This window comes from Atractosteus spatula, assembly GCF_055471065.1.
Source record: "Atractosteus spatula isolate fAtrSpa1 chromosome 10 unlocalized genomic scaffold, fAtrSpa1.hap1 SUPER_10_unloc_1, whole genome shotgun sequence".
NCBI lineage: Eukaryota > Metazoa > Chordata > Actinopteri > Semionotiformes > Lepisosteidae > Atractosteus > Atractosteus spatula.
The window spans coordinates 3,901,394-3,922,698 of record NW_028296612.1 but is presented as its reverse complement, the minus strand read 5'-3'; the positions used below and the strand labels follow the sequence as shown (position 1 = coordinate 3,922,698).

The 21,305-nt window shown below is 55.4% G+C and overlaps 1 protein-coding gene across 1 annotated transcript; it reads left to right on the top strand.

Annotated features, from left to right (window-relative positions):
- The first annotated feature begins 846 nt into the window (after window positions 1-846).
- LOC148813492 (uncharacterized) lies at window positions 847-20,228 on the top strand. Its single transcript, XM_088908007.1, has 5 exons — window positions 847-1,201; window positions 5,691-6,218; window positions 7,908-10,170; window positions 17,561-17,762; window positions 19,020-20,228. The coding sequence occupies exons 2-5, from the start codon at window positions 5,710-5,712 to the stop codon at window positions 19,037-19,039; spliced, it is 2,994 nt and encodes a 997-aa protein (XP_088764133.1). The 5' UTR covers window positions 847-1,201; window positions 5,691-5,709; the 3' UTR covers window positions 19,040-20,228.
- The last annotated feature ends 1,077 nt before the right edge of the window (window positions 20,229-21,305 follow it).

The window sequence follows — 21,305 nt, the reverse complement described above, 5'->3', positions numbered from 1 at the left end:
TGGTGTGTGTCTGTGTCTTTGTGCCAGTGACTGTGTGTGTCGTTGTGTGTGTCTGTGTGCCAGTGACTGTGTGTGTGTCAGTATGTGTGTGTCTGTGTACTGTATCTCTGTGCCAGTGACTGTGTGTGTCTTTGTGTGTGTCTGTGTGCCAGTGACTGTGTGTGTGTCAGTATGTGTGTGTCTGTGTGTGTCTGTGTGCCAGTGACTGTGTGTGTCTTTGGTGTGTGTCTGTGTCTTTGTGCCAGTGACTGTGTGTGTCAGTATGTGTGTGTCTGTGTGTATCTCTGTGCCAGTGACTGTGTGTGTCTTTGGTGTGTGTCTGTGTCTTTGTGCCAGTGACTGTGTGTGTCAGTATGTGTGTATCTCTGTGCCAGTGACTGTGTGTGTCTTTGGTGTGTGTCTGTGTCTGTGTGCCAGTGACTGTGTGTGTCAGTGTGCGTGATAGTGTTACAGCTCCTATATATGTATATAGGTATAAATCTCCTATTTATGTACAGTATATACAATATAGAATTATAATGCTCCTATACTCTATATATGAAGCTCCTGTACATTTATATGAATGTATAAGAAGCTCCTGTATATTTATGTACATATAAGGGCAATACGGTTCGATCCTGAGAGCGCTTTCAGAAACGCCACGAATCGTGGACCCGCCCGTCTCGTTTCAATTCTTCAAAAAAAAAAGTTTTTTAAAAGGAAAAAATAAAAAGACGGCGCTTCGTGGGAGGGAAACGCGTCGCCTGCAGACCGCGTCCCGCAGGCAGGACGGGATCAGGCGGGACCGGCTGGGATGGAAAGGAGAGAGAGAGGGAGGGAGAGGGAGAGAGAGAGAGAGGGGAGAGTGTGTGTGTGTGTGTTTAGGGGTGGAGTGACCGCTCGCCTCGCCTCGCCTCGCCTGCTCCAGCGAGCCCAGCCGGACCGCTTCGGAACCGACTCCTCTGGACGCCTCCTTCTGTCTCTCTCTCTCTCTCACGACCCCCAGCTCACTCTCCCCTCTGGATCTATATATATATAAAGAGCAAAAACCAAACCGCAGAAGATCTGAGCGGGCGGGCAGGCAGGCGGGCAGGCAGCCGGAGACTCGGCGGCGGCACTGGTTTATTTTTTTGGGGGGGGGGCGGGCAGTGTTTCAGCTGGTTCGGATGAGACGCCGCCGGGTCGGAGATCCCCGGACCGGATAGCCGCTCTGAGAAGTGAGGTGAGCGCCCTCAGCTGGGACCGTCCGGAGGGGTGAGGGAGGGACGGGGGGGCCCGTGTTGAAGTTTTTAGTTTCGGGTTTTTAGTTGTAGATCGGTTTTATTTTTCACCTACATTCCTGGTGCCGCTGACAGGAAGTGGGTGGGAAAAATCCAGTTGTTGGTTGTTGGTTTTTTTTTGTGTGTGTGTGTGTGCCGTACCTATTCGTCTCCGTGACGTTATGACGGACCCGCCGGGGAGCCCCCCCCCAATACAAGGGCAGTTTTCAGGAGGTATCAACCCCACCGTCTCCGCTGACGAAACTCCGGGGGTAAAATGAGCCCCTCGGTTAGTTAATTGATTAATTAATTGATTCCCCCACCCGCCACGAGAGCGGGGTCTCCGCGGCTGGTGGTGCTGCTCGCGGGTGACCTGTCAGGAGAGTGACTGGCACAGACCCGGGACTGGCCCGGTCCGGTCCGGGACAGGGCGGCCACCCGCCCGTATGTCCCGCTCACGCTGGGAGGGCATCAGCTCGACAGGACCGCCTGTCCTTCCCGGTACAGCTCACTGTCCCAGCTGGCCGCCTGAAGCCTTTCTATAGGGGTCGATCAAGCCAGGCAACCTGTAGAGCTTTCTCAGACCCGGGACAGTTTATCCCGGGACAGGAACGTGACGGGCAGGCGCTGAGCGGACCGTGTGCTGGCGGGGCCGGCTCGTCTCGGGGCGAGTCGTGTCGCTGTCCTCCGGGGGCGTTCAGAAGAGACAGAGTTGATAATAAAGCGCAGGGTCTCTTTCCAGCAACCAGCGTAATGAGTGATGTTGTTGTCTGTCCAGAGGAATTGTGTCTCTCAGTGCAGTGTTCATGTCCTGGAGTGTCCAGTCAATGTGTCTGTATGAACCCCTCTCTCTCTCAGTGCAGTGTTCATGTACTGGAGTGTCCAGTCAGTGTGTGTGTATGAACCCCTCTCTCTCTCAGTGCAGTGTTCATGTACTGGAGTGTCCAGTCAGTGTGTCTGTATGAACCCCTCTCTCTCTCAGTGCAGTGTTCATGTACTGGAGTGTCCAGTCAGTGTGTGTGTATGAACCCCTCTCTCTCTCAGTGCAGTGTTCATGTACTGGAGTGTCCAGTCAGTGTGTCAGTGTGAACCCCTTTCTCTCTCAGTGCAGTGTTCATGTACTGGAGTGTCCAGTCAGTGTGTGTATGAACCCCTCTCTCTCTCAGTGCAGTGTTCATGTACTGGAGTGTCCAGTCAGTGTGTGTGTATGAACCCCTCTCTCTCTCAGTGCAGTGTTCATGTACTGGAGTGTCCAGTCAGTGTGTCTGTATGAACCCCTCTCTCTCTCAGTGCAGTGTTCATGTACTGGAGTGTCCAGTCAGTGTGTCTGTATGAACCCCTCCCTCTCTCTCAGTGCAGTGTTCATGTACTGGAGTGTCCAGTCAGTGTGTGTGTATGAACCCCTCTCTCTCTCAGTGCAGTGTTCATGTACTGGAGTGTCCAGTCAGTGTGTCTGTATGAACCCCTCTCTCTCTCTCAGTGCAGTGTTCATGTACTGGAGTGTCCAGTCAGTGTGTGTGTATGAACCCCTCTCTCTCTCAGTGCAGTGTTCATGTACTGGAGTGTCCAGTCAGTGTGTCTGTATGAACCCCTCTCTCTCAGTGCAGTGTTCATGTACTGGAGTGTCCAGTCAGTGTGTCAGTGTGAACCCCTCTCTCTCTCAGTGCAGTGTTCATGTACTGGAGTGTCCAGTCAGTGTGTGTGTATGAACCCCTCTCTCTCTCAGTGCAGTGTTCATGTACTGGAGTGTCCAGTCAGTGTGTGTGTATGAACCCCTCTCTCTCTCTCAGTGCAGTGTTCATGTACTGGAGTGTCCAGTCAGTGTGTGTGTATGAACCCCTCTCTCTCTCAGTGCAGTGTTCATGTACTGGATAGTCCAGTCAGTGTGTCTGTATGAACCCCTCTCTCTCTCAGTGCAGTGTTCATGTACTGGAGTGTCCAGTCAGTGTGTGTGTATGAACCCCTCTCTCTCTCTCAGTGCAGTGTTCATGTACTGGAGTGTCCAGTCAGTGTGTGTGTATGCACCCCTCTCTCTCTCAGTGCAGTGTTCATGTACTGGAGTGTCCAGTCAGTGTGTGTGTATGAACCCCTCTCTCTCTCAGTGCAGTGTTCATGTACTGGAGTGTCCAGTCAGTGTGTCTGTATGAACCCCTCTCTCTCTCAGTGCAGTGTTCATGTCCTGGAGTGTCCAGTCAGTGTGTCTGTATGAACCCCTCTCTCTCTCAGTGCAGTGTTCATGTACTGGAGTGTCCAGTCAGTGTGTCAGTGTGAACCCCTCTCTCTCTCAGTGCAGTGTTCATGTACTGGAGTGTCCAGTCAGTGTGTCTGTATGAACCCCTCTCTCTCTCAGTGCAGTGTTCATGTACTGGAGTGTCCAGTCAGTGTGTGTGTATGAACCCCTCTCTCTCTCAGTGCAGTGTTCATGTACTGGAGTGTCCAGTCAGTGTGTGTGTATGAACCCCTCTCTCTCTCTCAGTGCAGTGTTCATGTACTGGAGTGTCCAGTCAGTGTGTGTGTATGAACCCCTCTCTCTCTCAGTGCAGTGTTCATGTACTGGAGTGTCCAGTCAGTGTGTCTGTATGAACCCCTCTCTCTCTCAGTGCAGTGTTCATGTACTGGAGTGTCCAGTCAGTGTGTGTGTATGAACCCCTCTCTCTCTCAGTGCAGTGTTCATGTACTGGAGTGTCCAGTCAGTGTGTGTGTATGAACCCCTCTCTCTCTCAGTGCAGTGTTCATGTACTGGAGTGTCCAGTCAGTGTGTGTGTATGAACCCCTCTCTCTCTCAGTGCAGTGTTCATGTACTGGAGTGTCCAGTCAGTGTGTCTGTATGAACCCCTCTCTCTCAGTGCAGTGTTCATGTACTGGAGTGTCCAGTCAGTGTGTGTGTATGAACCCCTCTCTCTCTCAGTGCAGTGTTCATGTACTGGAGTGTCCAGTCAGTGTGTGTGTATGAACCCCTCTCTCTCTCAGTGCAGTGTTCATGTACTGGAGTGTCCAGTCAGTGTGTGTATATTAACCCCCCCGTCTCTCTCTCAGTGCAGTGTTCATGTACTGGAGTGTCCAGTCAGTCTATCTGTATGAACCCCTCTCTCTCTCAGTGCAGTGTTCATGTACTGGAGTGTCCAGTCAGTGTGTGTGTATGAACCCCTCTCTCTCAGTGCAGTGTTCATGTACTGGAGTGTCCAGTCAGTGTGTGTGTATGAACCCCTCTCTCTCTCAGTGCAGTGTTCATGTACTGGAGTGTCCAGTCAGTGTGTCTGTATGAACCCCTCTCTCTCTCAGTGCAGTGTTCATGTACTGGAGTGTCCAGTCAGTGTGTGTATATTAACCCCCCCGTCTCTCTCTCAGTGCAGTGTTCATGTACTGGAGTGTCCAGTCAGTGTGTGTGTATGAACCCCTCTCTCTCTCAGTGCAGTGTTCATGTACTGGAGTGTCCAGTCAGTGTGTGTGTATGAACCCCTCTCTCTCTCAGTGCAGTGTTCATGTACTGGAGTGTCCAGTCAGTGTGTGTATATTAACCCCCCCGTCTCTCTCTCAGTGCAGTGTTCATGTACTGGAGTGTCCAGTCAGTGTGTGTGTATGAACCCCTCTCTCTCTCAGTGCAGTGTTCATGTACTGGAGTGTCCAGTCAGTGTGTGTGTATGAACCCCTCTCTCTCTCAGTGCAGTGTTCATGTACTGGAGTGTCCAGTCAGTGTGTCTGTATGAACCCCTCTCTCTCTCAGTGCAGTGTTCATGTACTGGAGTGTCCAGTCAGTGTGTGTGTATGAACCCCTCTCTCTCTCAGTGCAGTGTTCATGTACTGGAGTGTCCAGTCAGTGTGTGTGTGTATGAACCCCTCTCTCTCTCAGTGCAGTGTTCATGTACTGGAGTGTCTAGTCAGTGTGTCTGTATGAACCCCTCTCTCTCTCTCTCTCTCTCAGGGCAGTGTTCTCGGGGGTCAGTCAGTGTGAACCCCTCTCTCTCTCTCTCTCTCAGGGCAGTGTTCTCGGGGGTCAGTCAGTGTGAACCCCTCTCTCTCTCTCTCTCAGGGCAGTGTTCTCGGGGGTCAGTCAGTGTGAACCCCTCTCTCTCTCTCAGGGCAGTGTTCTCGGGGGTCAGTCAGTGTGAACCCCTCTCTCTCTCTCTCTCAGGGCAGTGTTCTCGGGGGTCAGTCAGTGTGAACCCCTCTCTCTCTCTCTCTCTCAGGGCAGTGTTCTCGGGGGTCAGTCAGTGTGAACCCCTCTCTCTCTCTCTCTCAGGGCAGTGTTCTCGGGGGTCAGTCAGTGTGAACCCCTCTCTCTCTCTCTCTCAGGGCAGTGTTCTCGGGGGTCAGTCAGTGTGAACCCCTCTCTCTCTCTCTCTCAGGGCAGTGTTCTCGGGGGTCAGTCAGTGTGAACCCCTCTCTCTCTCTCTCTCAGGGCAGTGTTCTCGGGGGTCAGTCAGTGTGAACCCCTCTCTCTCTCTCTCTCAGGGCAGTGTTCTCGGGGGTCATGTCAGCTCCTGTCCCAGAGTGGAAGCTGCAGCTGCTGGACCGGCGCCGCAGGGAGGAGGAGGAGCGGGCGCGGCGGCAGCAGGAGGAAGGCCAGCGCCTGGCCAGCATGCCAGCCTGGAAGCTGGGCCTGCTGGAGCGCCGGCGGGCCCGGCGGGAGGGGGTCCCCCGGGCCGACCTGGACCCCGGACCCGAGCCCGGGCCGGCGGCGGGGGGCGGCCGGAGCCCGGTCTCCGCGGACGCCCCCGGCCCGGCCCGGCTGAACCCCTTCCTGCGCTCGGAGAGGAGGAGGGACGCCGGCCCGCGGCCCCCCCCCGAGCCCCGCCCGCGCGCCAACATCGTCGTCGTCCAGCCGGAGCGCGGGGGGGCGGGGGGGGGGCGCCCGCTGCTGCACCTGGGCCGGGTCCTGGCCGAGATCCGCGCCTCCGAGGTGCTGATCATCCCCCCCCACCCACCGCTGCCCGCCCCCGAGCCCACCAGCGCCCCCTGTGGCCAACAGACACCCTGCAGGCCTGGGAGGGAGAGGGAGACAGGCAGGGAGAGGGAGAGAGAGACAGGCAGGGAGACAAGGAGAGAGACAGGGAGAGAGACAGGGAGAGAGACAGGCAGGGAGAGGGAGAGGGAGACAGGCTGGGAGAGGGAGACAGGCAGAGAGACAGGGAGAGAGACAGGCAGGGAGAGGGAGAGAGAGACAGGGAGAGAGACAGGGAGAGAGACAGGCAGGGAGAGGGAGATAGGCAGGGAGACAGGGAGAGAGAGAGAGATCGGGAGGGAGAGAGAGACAGGCAGAGAGACAGGGAGGGAGAGGGAGATAGGCAGGGAGAGGGAGAGGGAGACAGGGAGAGAGACAGGGAGAGAGACAGGCAGGGAGAGGGAGACAGGCAGGGAGAGGGAGAGAGAGACAGGGAGAGAGACAGGGAGGGAGAGGGAGACAGGCAGGGAGAGGGAGAGGGAGACAGGCTGGGAGAGGGAGACAGGCAGAGAGACAGGGAGAGAGACAGGCAGGGAGAGGGAGAGGGAGACAGGGAGTGAGACAGGGAGGGAGAGGGAGACAGGCAGGGAGAGGGAGAGGGAGACAGGCTGGGAGAGGGAGACAGGCAGAGAGACAGGGAGAGAGACAGGCAGGGAGAGGGAGAGGGAGACAGGGAGAGAGACAGGGAGGGAGAGGGAGACAGGCAGGGAGAGGGAGAGGGAGACAGGCTGGGAGAGGGAGACAGGCAGAGAGACAGGGAGAGAGACAGGCAGGGAGAGGGAGAGGGAGACAGGGAGAGAGACAGGGAGAGAGACAGGCAGGGAGAGGGAGAGAGAGAAAGGGAGAGAGACAGGCAGGGAGAGGGAGAGAGAGACAGGGAGAGAGACAGGGAGGGAGAGGGAGACAGGCAGAGAGACAGGGAGAGAGACAGGCAGGGAGAGGGAGATAGGCAGGGAGACAGGGAGAGAGAGAGAGATCGGGAGGGAGAGAGAGACAAGCAGAGAGACAGGGAGGGAGAGGGAGACAGGCAGAGAGACAGGGAGAGAGACAGGCAGGGAGAGGGAGATAGGCAGGGAGACAGGGAGAGAGAGAGAGATCGGGAGGGAGAGAGAGACAGGCAGAGAGATAGGGAGAGAGAGAGAGATCGGGAGGGAGAGAGAGACAGGCAGAGAGACAGGAAGAGAGAGGGAGTTCGGGAGGGAGAGAGAGACAGGCAGAGAGATAGGGAGAGAGAGAGAGATCGGGAGGGAGAGAGAGACAGGCAGAGAGACAGGGAGAGAGAGGGAGACAGGCAGGGAGAGAGAGATCGGGAGGGAGAGAGAGACAGGCAGGGAGACAGGGAGAGAGAGAGAGACAGGCAGGGAGAGAGAGAGGGAGACAGGCTGGGAGAGGGAGACAGGCTGGGAGAGGGAGACAAGGAGAGAGAGGGAGACGGGGAGAGAGAGGGAGACTGGGAGAGAGACAGGCAGGGAGAGGGAGACAGGCAGGGAGACGGGGAGAGAGAGGGAGACAGTCAGGGAGAGGGAGACAGGCAGGGAGACGGGGAGAGAGAGGGAGACAGTCAGGGAGAGGGAGACAGGGAGAGAGAGAGAGACAGGGAGAGGTCAGGACCCAAGGGCAGAGGGGGGTAGTGAAGGGGGAGGAGGGAGAGTGAGCCAGCTGCTCAGCAAATTTGGGGGTCACCCCCCCTCGTCCCCGGCTCTCCCTCATGCCCCCCAGTGCTCAAGGACGCCGCCGGCGCCGCGCTCCCGGAGCACGGACGACATGGCCGACCCCCAGGGGGCGCCCCGGCCTGGGCGGTGGAAGGAGGGGCGCCCGGGGGCCGGCGTGGGGGCTGTGGGGGCGTGCGAGGGGAGCGAAACCGGGCCGCCGTCCCGGGGCGTCCCGAAACGGTCGCTCAGCTTCCCCAGCGGCGGGCGGGGGCGCCCCGGAGAGCAGGGCGACCTCAGCGGCGCCGAGGGCGAGGGCGGGGTTTTGGGGGCGCCCCTCAGGGACGCCGAGACCCCCGCTGCCGGCGCCCAGGGGGAGGGGGGCTGCGCGGCGCCGCCGGGGGCCCGAGGGGAGCAGGACGGGGATGCTGGGATAGCCTCGCGGAGACGGCAGCGGCAGGGGGCGGAGGGGCACGAGGGGGGCGCCGGCGGGGGTCCCCGAAACGTGGAGGGCGGGGACCCGGCACGGAGCGGGCCCGGGGGTGATCCCAGCGGGGGGCCACCCCTCCGGGGGACACCCCACTCCGGAGAGAGGGAGCTGGGGCAGAGGGAGGGACCCCGGCCCACACGCACCGGGCAGAGGGGCGCCTCTGGTCTCGGTCTGTGCCCGGGCACCGGGGGAGACGGGGAACCCCGCGAGGGCGGGGGAGAAAGGGGGGCCTCCTGTGGCCCCCCGGTTCCTCAGAGTAGGGGTACAGGGAGCGAGCGGGGTCCCCCCCCTGCCGGAGGGAGGAAGGAGCCTGCGGTCGGGGCTCCGGGGGGACGAGAAGCCGGAGAGAGGAAGCAGGCGGGCGAGGGAGAGGAAGAGGAAGAGAGGGCGGCGCCTCCGCGTCCTGCTGCCCGCGTCACCGCGGAGCCGGGGGGAGGGGCGGGCGGGCCTTCCTGCCCCAGCCGGCCGCTCGCTTCCTGTCAAACCGTCTCCAGCGCTGCTGCAGCACCAGCAGCACCGGCAGCACCGGCAGCACCGGCGGGTCCTGCCTCTGTCGCCGCGGATCGCCGGGGCTGCGGACCAGCGCCCCCCTCCTCCTCCTCCTCCTCCTCCTCCTGCTCCGCCGCCGCCGCCGCCGCTGCCACCCTCCGCGGGGCAGAAGACGAGGAAGAAGACGAAGGCGAAGAGGCAGCGGAGCTCGACGCTCCCTACTCGCCTCCGACCTCCCCCTCCCCGCCCCCCGGCCCCCCCACTGCCATGAGCCGCATCTACAGCCCCCAGCCGGGGGGCCCCCGGCCCAGAGAGGGGACCCCGAGCTCCGAGAAGCCGCCGTCCGCCCTGGTGCCCCGGGCGACGGCCCCTGCTGAGCCCCCTTCCTCCTCCTCCTCCTCCTCCTCTTCCTCCTGGAAACCGGGGAGCCCGCTCACTGAGGACTGCACCCCGAAAAACCCAGCCTGGCCCCGGCTCGCGCCCGCGCCGGCCTCCTTCTCCTCCTCCTCTTCCTCCTGGAAACCAGGGACCCCACTAACTGAGGACTGCACCCCGAAAAACCCGGCCTGGCCCCGTCTAACACCAGCACCGGCCTCCTCCTCCTCTTCCTCCTGGAAACCAGGGACCCCGCTAACTGAGGACTGCACCCCGAAAAACCCGGCCTGGCCCCGTCTAACGCCAGCACCGGCCTCCTCCTCCTCTTCCTCCTGGAAACCAGGGACCCCGCTAACTGAGGACTGCACCCCGAAAAACCCGGCCTGGCCCCGTCTAACGCCAGCACCGGCCTCCTCCTCCTCTTCCTCCTGGAAACCGGGGACCCCGCTCACTGAGGACTGCACCCCGAAAAACCCGGCCTGGCCCCGTCTAACGCCAGCACCGGCCTCCTCCTCCTCTTCCTCCTGGAAACCGGGGACCCTGCTCACTGAGGACTGCACCCCGAAAAACCCGGCCTGGCCCCGTCTAACGCCAGCACCGGCCTCCTCCTCCTCTTCCTCCTGGAAACCGGGGACCCCACTCACTGAGGACTGCACCCCGAAAAACCCGGCCTGGCCCCGGCTCGCGCCCGCGCCGGCCTCCTCCTCTTCCTCATCGCCCCCCCCCGCCCTGGTGGCTCTCCGTAGTCTGGGGGCGACCCAGTCCCGCAGGGGCAACACCATCACCATCAACCCCAGGAAGGCCGTGACCCCTCCGACGACCCCTGTCCAGGACCCGGCCCCCCCCGCGGGGGTCCCCAACGGTCTGCTGCCGGAGGGCACCCAGGCAAAGAAGAGGTACCCCACAGCGGAGGAGATCACGGTGATCGGGGGGTACGTGTCGCTGCCCAGGTCCTGCCTGGGGAAGCCGAAGACTGGAGACAGGAAGGTGAGTCCCGTGCCGGGTGCTGTGGTGCTGAGATCGCCCGAGACGAGCTCGGTGTCTGGAGTGTCCAGTCAGGGTGTCTGTATGAACCCCTCTCTCTCTCTCTCAGGGCAGTGTTCATGTCCTGGAGTGTCCAGTCAGTGTGTGTGTATGAACCCCTCTTTCTCTCAGTGCAGTGTTCATGTACTGGAGTGTCCAGTCAGTGTGTCTGTATGAACCCCTCTCTCTCTCAGTGCAGTGTTCATGTACTGGAGTGTCCAGTCAGTGTGTGTGTATGAATCCCTCTCTCTCTCAGTGCAGTGTTCATGTACTGGAGTGTCCAGTCAGTGTGTCTGTATGAACCCCTCTCTCTCTCAGTGCAGTGTTCATGTACTGGAGTGTCCAGTCAGTGTGTGTGTATGAACCCCTCTCTCTCTCAGTGCAGTGTTCATGTACTGGAGTGTCCAGTCAGTGTGTCTGTATGAACCCCTCTCTCTCTCAGTGCAGTGTTCATGTACTGGAGTGTCCAGTCAGTGTGTGTGTATGAACCCCTCTCTCTCTCAGTGCAGTGTTCATGTACTGGAGTGTCCAGTCAGTGTGTGTGTATGAACCCCTCTCTCTCTCAGTGCAGTGTTCATGTACTGGAGTGTCCAGTCAGTGTGTCTGTATGAACCCCTCTCTCTCTCAGTGCAGTGTTCATGTACTGGAGTGTCCAGTCAGTGTGTGTGTATGAACCCCTCTCTCTCTCAGTGCAGTGTTCATGTACTGGAGTGTCCAGTCAGTGTGTGTGTATGAACCCCTCTCTCTCTCAGTGCAGTGTTCATGTACTGGAGTGTCCAGTCAGTGTGTCTGTATGAACCCCTCTCTCTCTCAGTGCAGTGTTCATGTGCTGGAGTGTCCAGTCAGTGTGTGTGTATGAACCCCTCTCTCTCTCAGTGCAGTGTTCATGTACTGGAGTGTCCAGTCAGTGTGTCTGTATGAACCCCTCTCTCTCTCAGTGCAGTGTTCATGTACTGGAGTGTCCAGTCAGTGTGTGTGTATTAACCCCCCTCTCTCTCTCAGTGCAGTGTTCATGTACCGGAGTGTCCAGTCAGTGTGTCTGTATGAACCCCTCTCTCTCTCAGTGCAGTGTTCATGTACTGGAGTGTCCAGTCAGTGTGTGTGTATGAACCCCTCTCTCTCTCAGTGCAGTGTTCATGTACTGGAGTGTCCAGTCAGTGTGTGTGTATGAACCCCTCTCTCTCTCAGTGCAGTGTTCATGTACTGGAGTGTCCAGTCAGTGTGTCTGTATGAACCCCTCTCTCTCTCAGTGCAGTGTTCATGTACTGGAGTGTCCAGTCAGTGTGTGTGTATGAACCCCTCTCTCTCTCAGTGCAGTGTTCATGTACTGGAGTGTCCAGTCAGTGTGTCTGTATGAACCCCTCTCTCTCTCAGTGCAGTGTTCATGTACTGGAGTGTCCAGTCAGTGTGTCTGTATGAACCCCTCTCTCTCTCAGTGCAGTGTTCATGTACTGGAGTGTCCAGTCAGTGTGTCTGTATGAGCCCCTCTCTCTCTCAGTGCAGTGTTCATGTACCGGAGTGTCCAGTCAGGGTGTCTGTATGAACCCCTCTCTCTCTCAGTGCAGTGTTCATGTATTGGAGTGTCCAGTCAGTGTGTCTGTATGAACCCCTCTCTCTCTCAGTGCAGTGCTCATGTACTGGAGTGTCCAGTCAGTGTGTCTGTATGAGCCCCTCTCTCTCTCAGTGCAGTGTTCATGTACCGGAGTGTCCAGTCAGGGTGTCTGTATGAACCCCTCTCTCTCTCAGTGCAGTGTTCATGTACTGGAGTGTCCAGTCAGTGTGTCTGTATGAACCCCTCTCTCTCAGTGCAGTGTTCATGTACTGGAGTGTCCAGTCAGGGTGTCTGTATGAACCCCTCTCTCTCAGTGCAGTGTTCATGTACTGGAGTGTCCGGTTAGTGTGTCTGTATGAACCCCTCTCTCTCTCAGTGCAGTGTTCATGTACTGGAGTGTCCAGTCAGTGTGTGTGTATGAACCCCTCTCTCTCAGTGCAGTGTTCATGTGCTGGAGTGTCCAGTCAGTGTGTGTGTATGAACCCCTCTCTCTCTCAGTGCAGTGTTCATGTACTGGAGTGTCCAGTCAGTGTGTCTGTATGAACCCCTCTCTCTCTCAGTGCAGTGTTCATGTACTGGAGTGTCCAGTCAGTGTGTGTGTATTAACCCCCCTCTCTCTCTCAGTGCAGTGTTCATGTACCGGAGTGTCCAGTCAGTGTGTCTGTATGAACCCCTCTCTCTCTCAGTGCAGTGTTCATGTACTGGAGTGTCCAGTCAGTGTGTGTATGAACCCCTCTCTCTCTCAGTGCAGTGTTCATGTACTGGAGTGTCCAGTCAGTGTGTCTGTATGAACCCCTCTCTCTCTCAGTGCAGTGTTCATGTACTGGAGTGTCCAGTCAGTGTGTCTGTATGAACCCCTCTCTCTCTCAGTGCAGTGTTCATGTACTGGAGTGTCCAGTCAGGGTGTCTGTATGAACCCCTCTCTCTCTCAGTGCAGTGTTCATGTACTGGAGTGTCCAGGCAGTTAGAGTGACTCTCTCCTGGAGCTCAGGCAGCTGTCTCTTAATCCAGCCTGTCAGTGACCACCCGGTCAGTGCGTGTGGACAGTTGGTCTAATGGGATTAACCAGGACTGTGATCACAGGCCTCTGGTTGGGCTTTTAATGAGGAGTGACAGCAGTGCTGGCTGCCAGGCTCAGTGAGCTCAGTCCCCTGGACCCCTGGCAGGTCAGATAGTGCTTTACCAAACCATGGGACCTCCTTCTGTTCTGCTCGTCTGACAAAGCACAGTCCAGGGCAGTCCAGCCCAGTGAGATCAGGGGAAAAGCACAGTACAGCCCAGTAAAGACAAGTGGCGTCTGTGTAAATACACAGTCCAGGGCAGTCCAGCCCAGTGAGATCAGGGGAAAAGCACAGTACAGCCCAGTAAAGACAAGTGGCGTCTGTGTAAATACACAGTCCAGTCCAGCCCAGTGAGATCAGGGTAAAAACACAGTACAGCACAGTAAAGCCCAGTCAGACTGTGGTAAAAACCCAGTCCAGTGCAGTGAAGCCCAGTGAGAGCAGGGTAAAAACACAGTGAGATCAGGGTAAAAACACAGTGAGAGCAGGGTAAAAACACATTCCTTCCCTTGTCTTGGCCCTGAGTGATCACAGAGTGATTTTCCCAGATGCTTACTTACTGCTTCATCGTGAGGAGAGCAAATCACGTCGTCTGTGGTCAGACTGGGGTTTTATTTTAGAAAACCCAGACACCGTGTCTCTCAGGCAGAGCGAGCAGCTCAAGGCCACGCAGTCCTGCACAGGCCTGGAGTCTCTGTGTGTGAGTGTGCGTGTGCGCACGAGTGTGCATGTGCATGTGAGTGTGTCTGAGTCTTTGTGAGTGTGTGCGCGTGTGCGCGCGAGTGTGCGTGTGCATGTGAGTGTGTCTGAGTCTTTGTGAGTGTGTGTGCGGGTGTGCGTGTGCACGCGAGTGTGCGTGTGCATGCGTGTGTGTCTGAGTCTTTGTGAGTGTGCATGTGCATGCGTGTGTGTCTGAGTCTTTGTAAGTGTGCGTGTGCATGCGTGCGAGTGTGCGGGTGTGCGTGTGAGTGTGTCTGGGTCTTTGTGAGTGTGCGTGCTGCGGGTGGTTGCGGCAGGCTGTGCAGACTCGGAGGCAGGAAGCTGTGTCAGGAGCAGCGGAGGAGGCGAGGTGACTCTCTCTCTCGCTCTGACAGGACCGACTTCCTCTTTGCAAACTCGCTCTTCCGCCACTCGAAGTCTCTTCCTGTTTTTCTCACTTTTGCAGAAGCAAATTCAATTAGCTGTTGCTCATGGAGATTAGATGACAGAGAAACTGAGGGACGTGTATTTGATCATATCGATGGCTGAGGTTCAGTGCTTTCCTCTTTTCAGGGCTGACTTTACTGTAGACCTCATACTGGGCTGTGTATTAACATCATTAACCCTGACTTTACTGTAGACTTCAGACTAGACTGTGTATTAACACATTAACCCTGACTTTACTGTAGACCTCATACTGGGCTGTGTATTAACATCATTAACCCTGACTTTACTGTAGACGGCTTACTGGGCTGATGTATTAACATCATTAACCCTGACTTTACTGTAGACTTCAGACTAGACTGTGTATTAACACATTAACCCTGACTTTACTGTAGACCTCATACTGGGCTGTGTATTAACATCATTAACCCTGACTTTACTGTAGACTTCAGACTAGACTGTGTATTAACATCATTAACCCTGACTTTACTGTAGACTTCAGACTAGACTGTGTATTAACACATTAACCCTGACTTTACTGTAGACCTCATACCGGGCTGTGTATTAACATCATTAACCCTGACTTTACTGTAGACTGCTAACTGGGCTGTGTATTAACATCATTAACCCTGACTTTACTGTAGACCTCATACTGGGCTGTGTATTAACATCATTAACCCTGACTTTACTGTAGACCTCATACTGGGCTGTGTATTAACATCATTAACCCTGACTTTACTGTAGACGGCTTACTGGGCTGATGTATTAACATCATTAACCCTGACTTTACTGTAGACTTCAGACTAGACTGTGTATTAACATCATTAACCCTGACTTTACTGTAGACTTCAGACTAGACTGTGTATTAACACATTAACCCTGACTTTACTGTAGACCTCATACTGGGCTGTGTATTAACATCATTAACCCTGACTTTACTGTAGACTGCTAACTGGGCTGCTGTATTAATAACATTAACTGTGGCTTTACTGTAGACCTCAGACTGGGCAGTGTATTCATATCATTAACCCTGACTTTACTGTAGACTGCTAACTGGGCTGATGTATTAATACCATTAGCCCTGACTTTACTGTAGACTCTTCAGTGGGCTGGTGTATTAACATCATTAGCATTGACTTTACTAGAGTCCCCAGACTGTACTGGTGTATTGGCATCATTAACGTTGACTTTGCTGTAGACCCCAGACTGTACAGCTGTATTGACATCATTAACACTGACTTTAGACCCCAGACTGGGCTGGTGCATTAGTATCATTTACACTGACTTTACTGTACAGCCCAGACTGGGTCAGTGTCTTAACATCATTATCCCCGACTTTATTGTAGATGGCAGACTGGGCTGTGTATTAACATCATCAACAGTGACCCCAGACTGAGTTGGTGCATTAAAATCATTAGAACCGACTTTACCGTAGTTTCCAGATTAGGCCAGAATATTAATATCAATTAGACTGACTTTACTGTAGCCCCTAGTTAGGGTTACAGTATTAGTATGATGAGCACCGATTCTACCGAAGATCCAACGCTGGGCTGCCGTATTAACCAAGTGAATATTTACTTTTTTAATACGTTTACTCGACAGGGTGAAGTGAAAATAAAACCACACAGAGATACTTCTGCAGATTTCTCAAGGTGATGATTCTGAAGGGTGTTTTTTCAGAAGAGGCAGACAGTTGAGACAGAGGGCACACAGATAGCTTTGAGCGTGTTAGGGCCAGTGCTCTCTCTCTCGCTCTGTCTCTCTTTTTTCTAAGCCTTTGAAAGTGTCGGCAGCACTTCCTGTGCAGCACGAGAGCACAGAGTCTACAAAAGAAACTCTGGCTCTTGAGTCGCACTTCCTGTGTCACAGCCACCCACTTCCTCTTCAGAGTGTGGCGATAACAGAGCGTGTGTGGAGCTGCTGAGTGAGAGAAGAAAGAGAAGCAGAAAGAGGTGTTATTACTGACAGACACCCTGACTGGACACTCCAGTACACTAACACTGCACTGAGAGAGAGAGGGGTTCATACACACACACTGACTGGACACTCCAGTACATGAACACTGCACTGAGAGAGAGAGGGGTTCATACACACACACAGACTGGACACTCCAGTACATGAACACTGTACTGAGAGCGAGAGAGAGGGTTCATACAGACACACTGACTGGACACTCCAGCACATGAACACTGCACTGAGAGAGAGAGAGGGGTTCATACAGACACACTGACTGGACACTCCAGTACATGAACACTGCACTGAGAGAGAGAGGGGTTCATACAGACACACTGACTGGACACTCCAGTACATGAACACTGCACTGAGAGAGAGAGGGGTTCATACAGACACACTGACTGGACACTCCAGTACATGAACACTGCACTGAGAGAGAGAGGGTTCATACAGACACACTGACTGGACACTCCAGTACATGAACACTGCACTGAGAGAGAGAGGGGTTCATACACACACACTGACTGGACACTCCAGTACATGAACACTGCACTGAGAGAGAGAGGGGTTCATACACACACACTGACTGGACACTCCAGTACATGAACACTGCACTGAGAGAGAGAGGGTTCATACAGACACACTGACTGGACAGTCCGACCCCCCAGCTCCAGGTGGGACAGGTGGGTCGGCTGCGGTGAGCGCAGGGAGAGCCGGAGTTAATCGGCTGTGCTGACCGGATTAACGGGGGTGAAGTCGCAGCAGGAGGGCGCTGGGGTCTGGAGAGAGAGAGGAGATTAAGAGCAGGGCTCTGAGAGAGAGGGCAGGGAGGGGAGGGTGCGGGCTGGGAGAGAGACTGGGACAGGCTTAATGTCAGAGGGGGAGAGAGACAGGTTAAATGTTAAAAGGTTAGAGAGTGAGACAGGTTAAATGTCAGAGGAAAAGAGAGACAGGTTAACAGTTAAAAGGTTAGAGAGTGAGACAGGTTAAATCAGAGGAAAAGAGAGACAGGTTAAAGGTTAAAAGGTTAGAGAGAGACAGGTTAAATTTCAGAGGAAAATAGAGACAGGTTAAAGGTTAAAAGGTTAGAGAGTGAGACAGGTTAAATGTCAGAGGAAAAGAGAGACAGGTTAAAGGTTAATAGGTTAGAGAGAGACAGGTTAAATTTCAGAGGAAAGAGAGACAGGTTAAAGGTTAAAAGGTTAGAGAGTGAGACAGGTTAAATGTCAGAGGAAAGAGAGACAGGTTAAATGTTAAAAGGTTAGAGAGTGAGACAGGTTAAATGTCAGAGGAAAAGAGAGACAGGTTAAAGGTTAAAAGGCTAGAGAGAGACAGGTTAAAGGTTAAAAGGCTAGAGTGAGAGACAAGGATATTGACTTGAGATATAAGCCCGCTCGGTCCCGAGGGTCCGACGCTACATCACACTGAGCAGTGAAGTCGGCCAACAGCGCGATTGTCAGGAGGAAGCTCGTCCTCAACGCGGTAACCCCCGGGCTTCCGGTGGAGAGCTGCTGGTCTTGTTGGGTTCTTTCCTTGCGGGGGGCGGGAGGCGGCATCCCCATGGAAACGTGTCACCATGGCAGCGGAGCCGGGGGGGGGGGGCGAGACGCAGGGGGGCTCACCTCTGTCCCCCTCGGCCCGGCAGGCGGCGGTGTGCTTCGACGAGGCGCGGCTGGAGACGACGTTCGAGTACCCCCCCGAGAGCGCTGAGTGGACGAGCCGGGACGAGCCCCCCGCTCCCGCCGCCCCCAGGGACGAGGAGGAGGAGGAGGAGGAGGACGTCGGGGGGGCCTTCCTCTGCAGGGGGGGCGCCCCGGGCGCTGGCAGGGGCCGGCCACTCCGAGTGGGTGAGTCTCGCGGGCCCAGCCCGCCTGAGGGATTGGATTGAGGGACTGGACTGGGCGGCACTGGGCGGTGCTGTCTGTGTGGAGTCTGCATGTTCTCCCCAGGTCGGTGTGGGTTTCCTCCCACAGCCCAGAGACAGGCTGGTGGGTTAATGGGCTACTGGTGTGAGTGTCTGTGTGTGTGTGTCCTGTGATGGACTGGTGTCCTGTCCAGGGTGTGTGTGTGTGTGTGTTCTGTGATGGACTGGTGTCCTGTCCAGGGTGTGTGTGTGTGTGTGTCCTGTGATGGACTGGTGTCCTGTCCAGGGTGTGTGAGTGTCTGTGTCCTGTGATGGACTGGTGTCCTGTCCAGGGTGTGTGTGTGTGTGTGTCCTGTGATGGACTGGTGTCCTGTCCAGGGTGTGTGAGTGTGTGTGTCCTGTGATGGACTGGTGTCCTGTCCAGGGTGTGTGAGTGTGTGTGTCCTGTGATGGACTGGTGTCCTGTCCAGGGTGTGTGAGTGTCTGTGTGTGTGTGTCCTGTGATGGACTGGTGTCCTGTCCAGGGTGTGTGTGTGTGTGTGTCCTGTGATGGACTGGTGTCCTGTCCAGGGTGTGTGTGTGTGTGTGTCCTGTGATGGACTGGTGTCCTGTCCAGGGTGTGTGAGTGTCTGTGTCCTGTGATGGACTGGTGTCCTGTCCAGGGTGTGTGTGTGTGTGTGTCCTGTGATGGACTGGTGTCCTGTCCAGGGTGTGTGAGTGTGTGTGTCCTGTGATGGACTGGTGTCCTGTCCAGGGTGTGTGAGTGTGTGTGTCCTGTGATGGACTGGTGTCCTGTCCAGGGTGTGTGAGTGTGTGTGTGTGTGTGTCCTATGATGGACTGGTGTCCTGTCCAGGGTGTGTGTGAGTGTGTGTGTGTGTCCTGTGATGGACTGGTGTCCTGTCCAGGGTGTGTGTGTGTGTGTGTCCTGTGATGGACTGGTGTCCTGTCCAGGGTGTGTGAGTGTCTGTGTCCTGTGATGGACTGGTGTCCTGTCCAGGGTGTGTGTGAGTGTGTGTGTGTCCTGTGATGGACTGGTGTCCTGTCCAGGGTGTGTGAGTGTGTGTGTGTCTGTGTGTGTTCTGTGATGGACTGGTGTCCTGTCCAGGGTGTGTGAGTGTGTGTGTGTCCTGTGATGGGCTGGTGTCCTGTCCAGGGTGTGTGTGTGTGTGAGTGTGTGTGTCTGGAGCGTGATCCGGCCCCAGCTGGTCAGTATTAACCCCCACCCCCCCTCTCCCCCAGACGAGTCCTGCAGGCGATAGCCCCAGCAGAAGGACAAGCCAGAACCTCTCTCAGGCCCGTTCCAGATCGCTTCTGTGGGACAGTCGGTTTCCCGGACTCCTCCTTCCTTCGACCACAAGCCTCGGTCCCGACCCGATCCGTCCAGGGCTAAAAAAAGATGCCGTCTTCTTCCTTCTGTCCTGGACAGCTCTGGTCCAGTTAGTCCAGGGGTCTGTGTCCCTGGTCCTGGAGAGTTCTGGTCCAGTTAGTACTGGGGTCTGAGTCCCTGGTGCTGGAGAGCTCTAGTCCAGTTAGTACTGGGGTCTGAGTCCCTGGTTCAGTTAGTACCGGGGTCTGTGCCCCTGGTTCAGTTAGTACTGGGGTCTGAGTCCCTGGTCCAGTTAGTACTGGGGTCTGAGTCCCTGGTGCTGGAGAGCTCTGGTCCAGTTAGTACTGGGGTCTGAGTCCCTGGTTCAGTTAGTACCGGGGTCTGTGCCCCTGGTTCAGTTAGTACTGGGGTCTGAGTCCCTGGTCCAGTTAGTACTGGGGTCTGAGTCCCTGGTGCTGGAGAGCTCTGGTCCAGTTAGTACTGGGGTCTGAGTCCCTGGTTCTGGAGAGCTCTGGTCCAGTTAGTACTGGGATCTGAGTCCCTGGTTCTGCAGAGCTCTGGTCCAGTAAGTCTCGCGGGTCAGGTGTAGTTGGAGTTGGGGCTCACCTGTAATTTCATTTCCATGTGACTCAGGGCAGGTGTCAGAGGACCCGCGAGTCCAGTACTCGGATTATTAGTCCTAAATTATTATATTTTTTAGAAATTGGTCATTTTAAGTCTGCTGAGTTGGGGTACCCCAGGACTGGGGCTGGAGACCCCAGATATAGAATATTTAAGGGAACAAAGAGCGAATAACTCCGAGCGCTGTTTTGGGGTTTTTTTCCCAATTTTTTGACAGGCTGGCGGTGGATATTAATAGATTGTTTTACGATGTTGGGGGTCGTTATGAGATTAAAAACCCTCTTAAAAGAATGTACATTTACGGATTGGACGCGGTGCAGTGCTTCCTGCGAATGCTTGAACCCGGAAAGCGCTTTCCAAAAAAAAAAAACACACCTGTGGTTTGTTAGCTTTGAATAATTTATTTTTTAAAGACGGTGTGGGTATTTTATTCCGAATGTACCTCTTCCCCCCACCCCCTCCTGTGTACTGCTATATAAATCAATAAAGACGATGTGTATCGACTCGTGACTTATTTTTCTGTTGTTGTTGTCGTCGTCGTTGTGAAGCGTATCTGAGACTTGGCACAAAATGTTAAACCACTCGAGTTAAGCTGATGAAGAGTTTATTAAGACCAGTGACGGGAGGAAAAACCCGGAGAAGACCTGGGTCCCGGCCGGATCGGAGCTGTGTTATGGTGTTCGGTGGGCTGCTCTCTCCTGCCGCCTGCTGGACACGAGTAGGAACTGCAGCTTCCCGTACTGTACGGGGACCCACTGCAGCGTCGATTAATAATGATAATAATAATAATAACAACAACATCACTTTATTAACCCTTTACAATTTCTTGCATTAGGAACTTGTCTTTTCGCAGACCCCAGCTTGCTCTCCATGAGACACACAGATCGTTAGGGAGAATAATTAAAATAATTAAAATAAATAATAATTAAAATAATAATAACGATAATACCCGAAGAAAGCTCAGTGACCGAAACAGTTCTGTTCATTTTCATTTGGATTTTGTTTTTCTGCCTGGAATCGACCCCCACCCCCAGCTCGCTTCTCGAACAATCCAGCGCCTCAGAAAAGCTCTTTTTTTTTCCATCCCAAAAGCATTTGAGGCGTGGGAGGGAACCCCACTGCACGGCAGATCGGCGTGGGAGGGGTGAAGTCGCGCCCCCACCCCCACACGCCCACTCGCCCAGCCCTGTGGTTGAAGCCGATACCCCGGCTTCTCTCCAGACACAGCTGGGTGAGCTCCTCCAGTCAGGACAGGAGGCTCTTCTGTACACAGAGGGTGGTGGGGGTGGGGAACAAGCTGCCCAGCCCTGTGGTTGAAGCCGATACCCTGGCTTCTCTCCAGACACAGCTGGGTGAGCTCCTCCAGTCAGGACAGGAGGCTCTTCTGTACACAGAGGGGGGTGGGGGTGGGGAACAAGCTGCCCAGCCCTGTGGTTGAAGCCGATACCCTGGGGCTTCTCTCCAGACACAGCTGGGTGAGCTCCTCCAGTCAGGACAGGAGGCTCTTCTGTACACAGAGGGGGGTGGGGGTGGGGAACAAGCTGCCCAGCCCTGTGGTTGAAGCCGATACCCTGGGG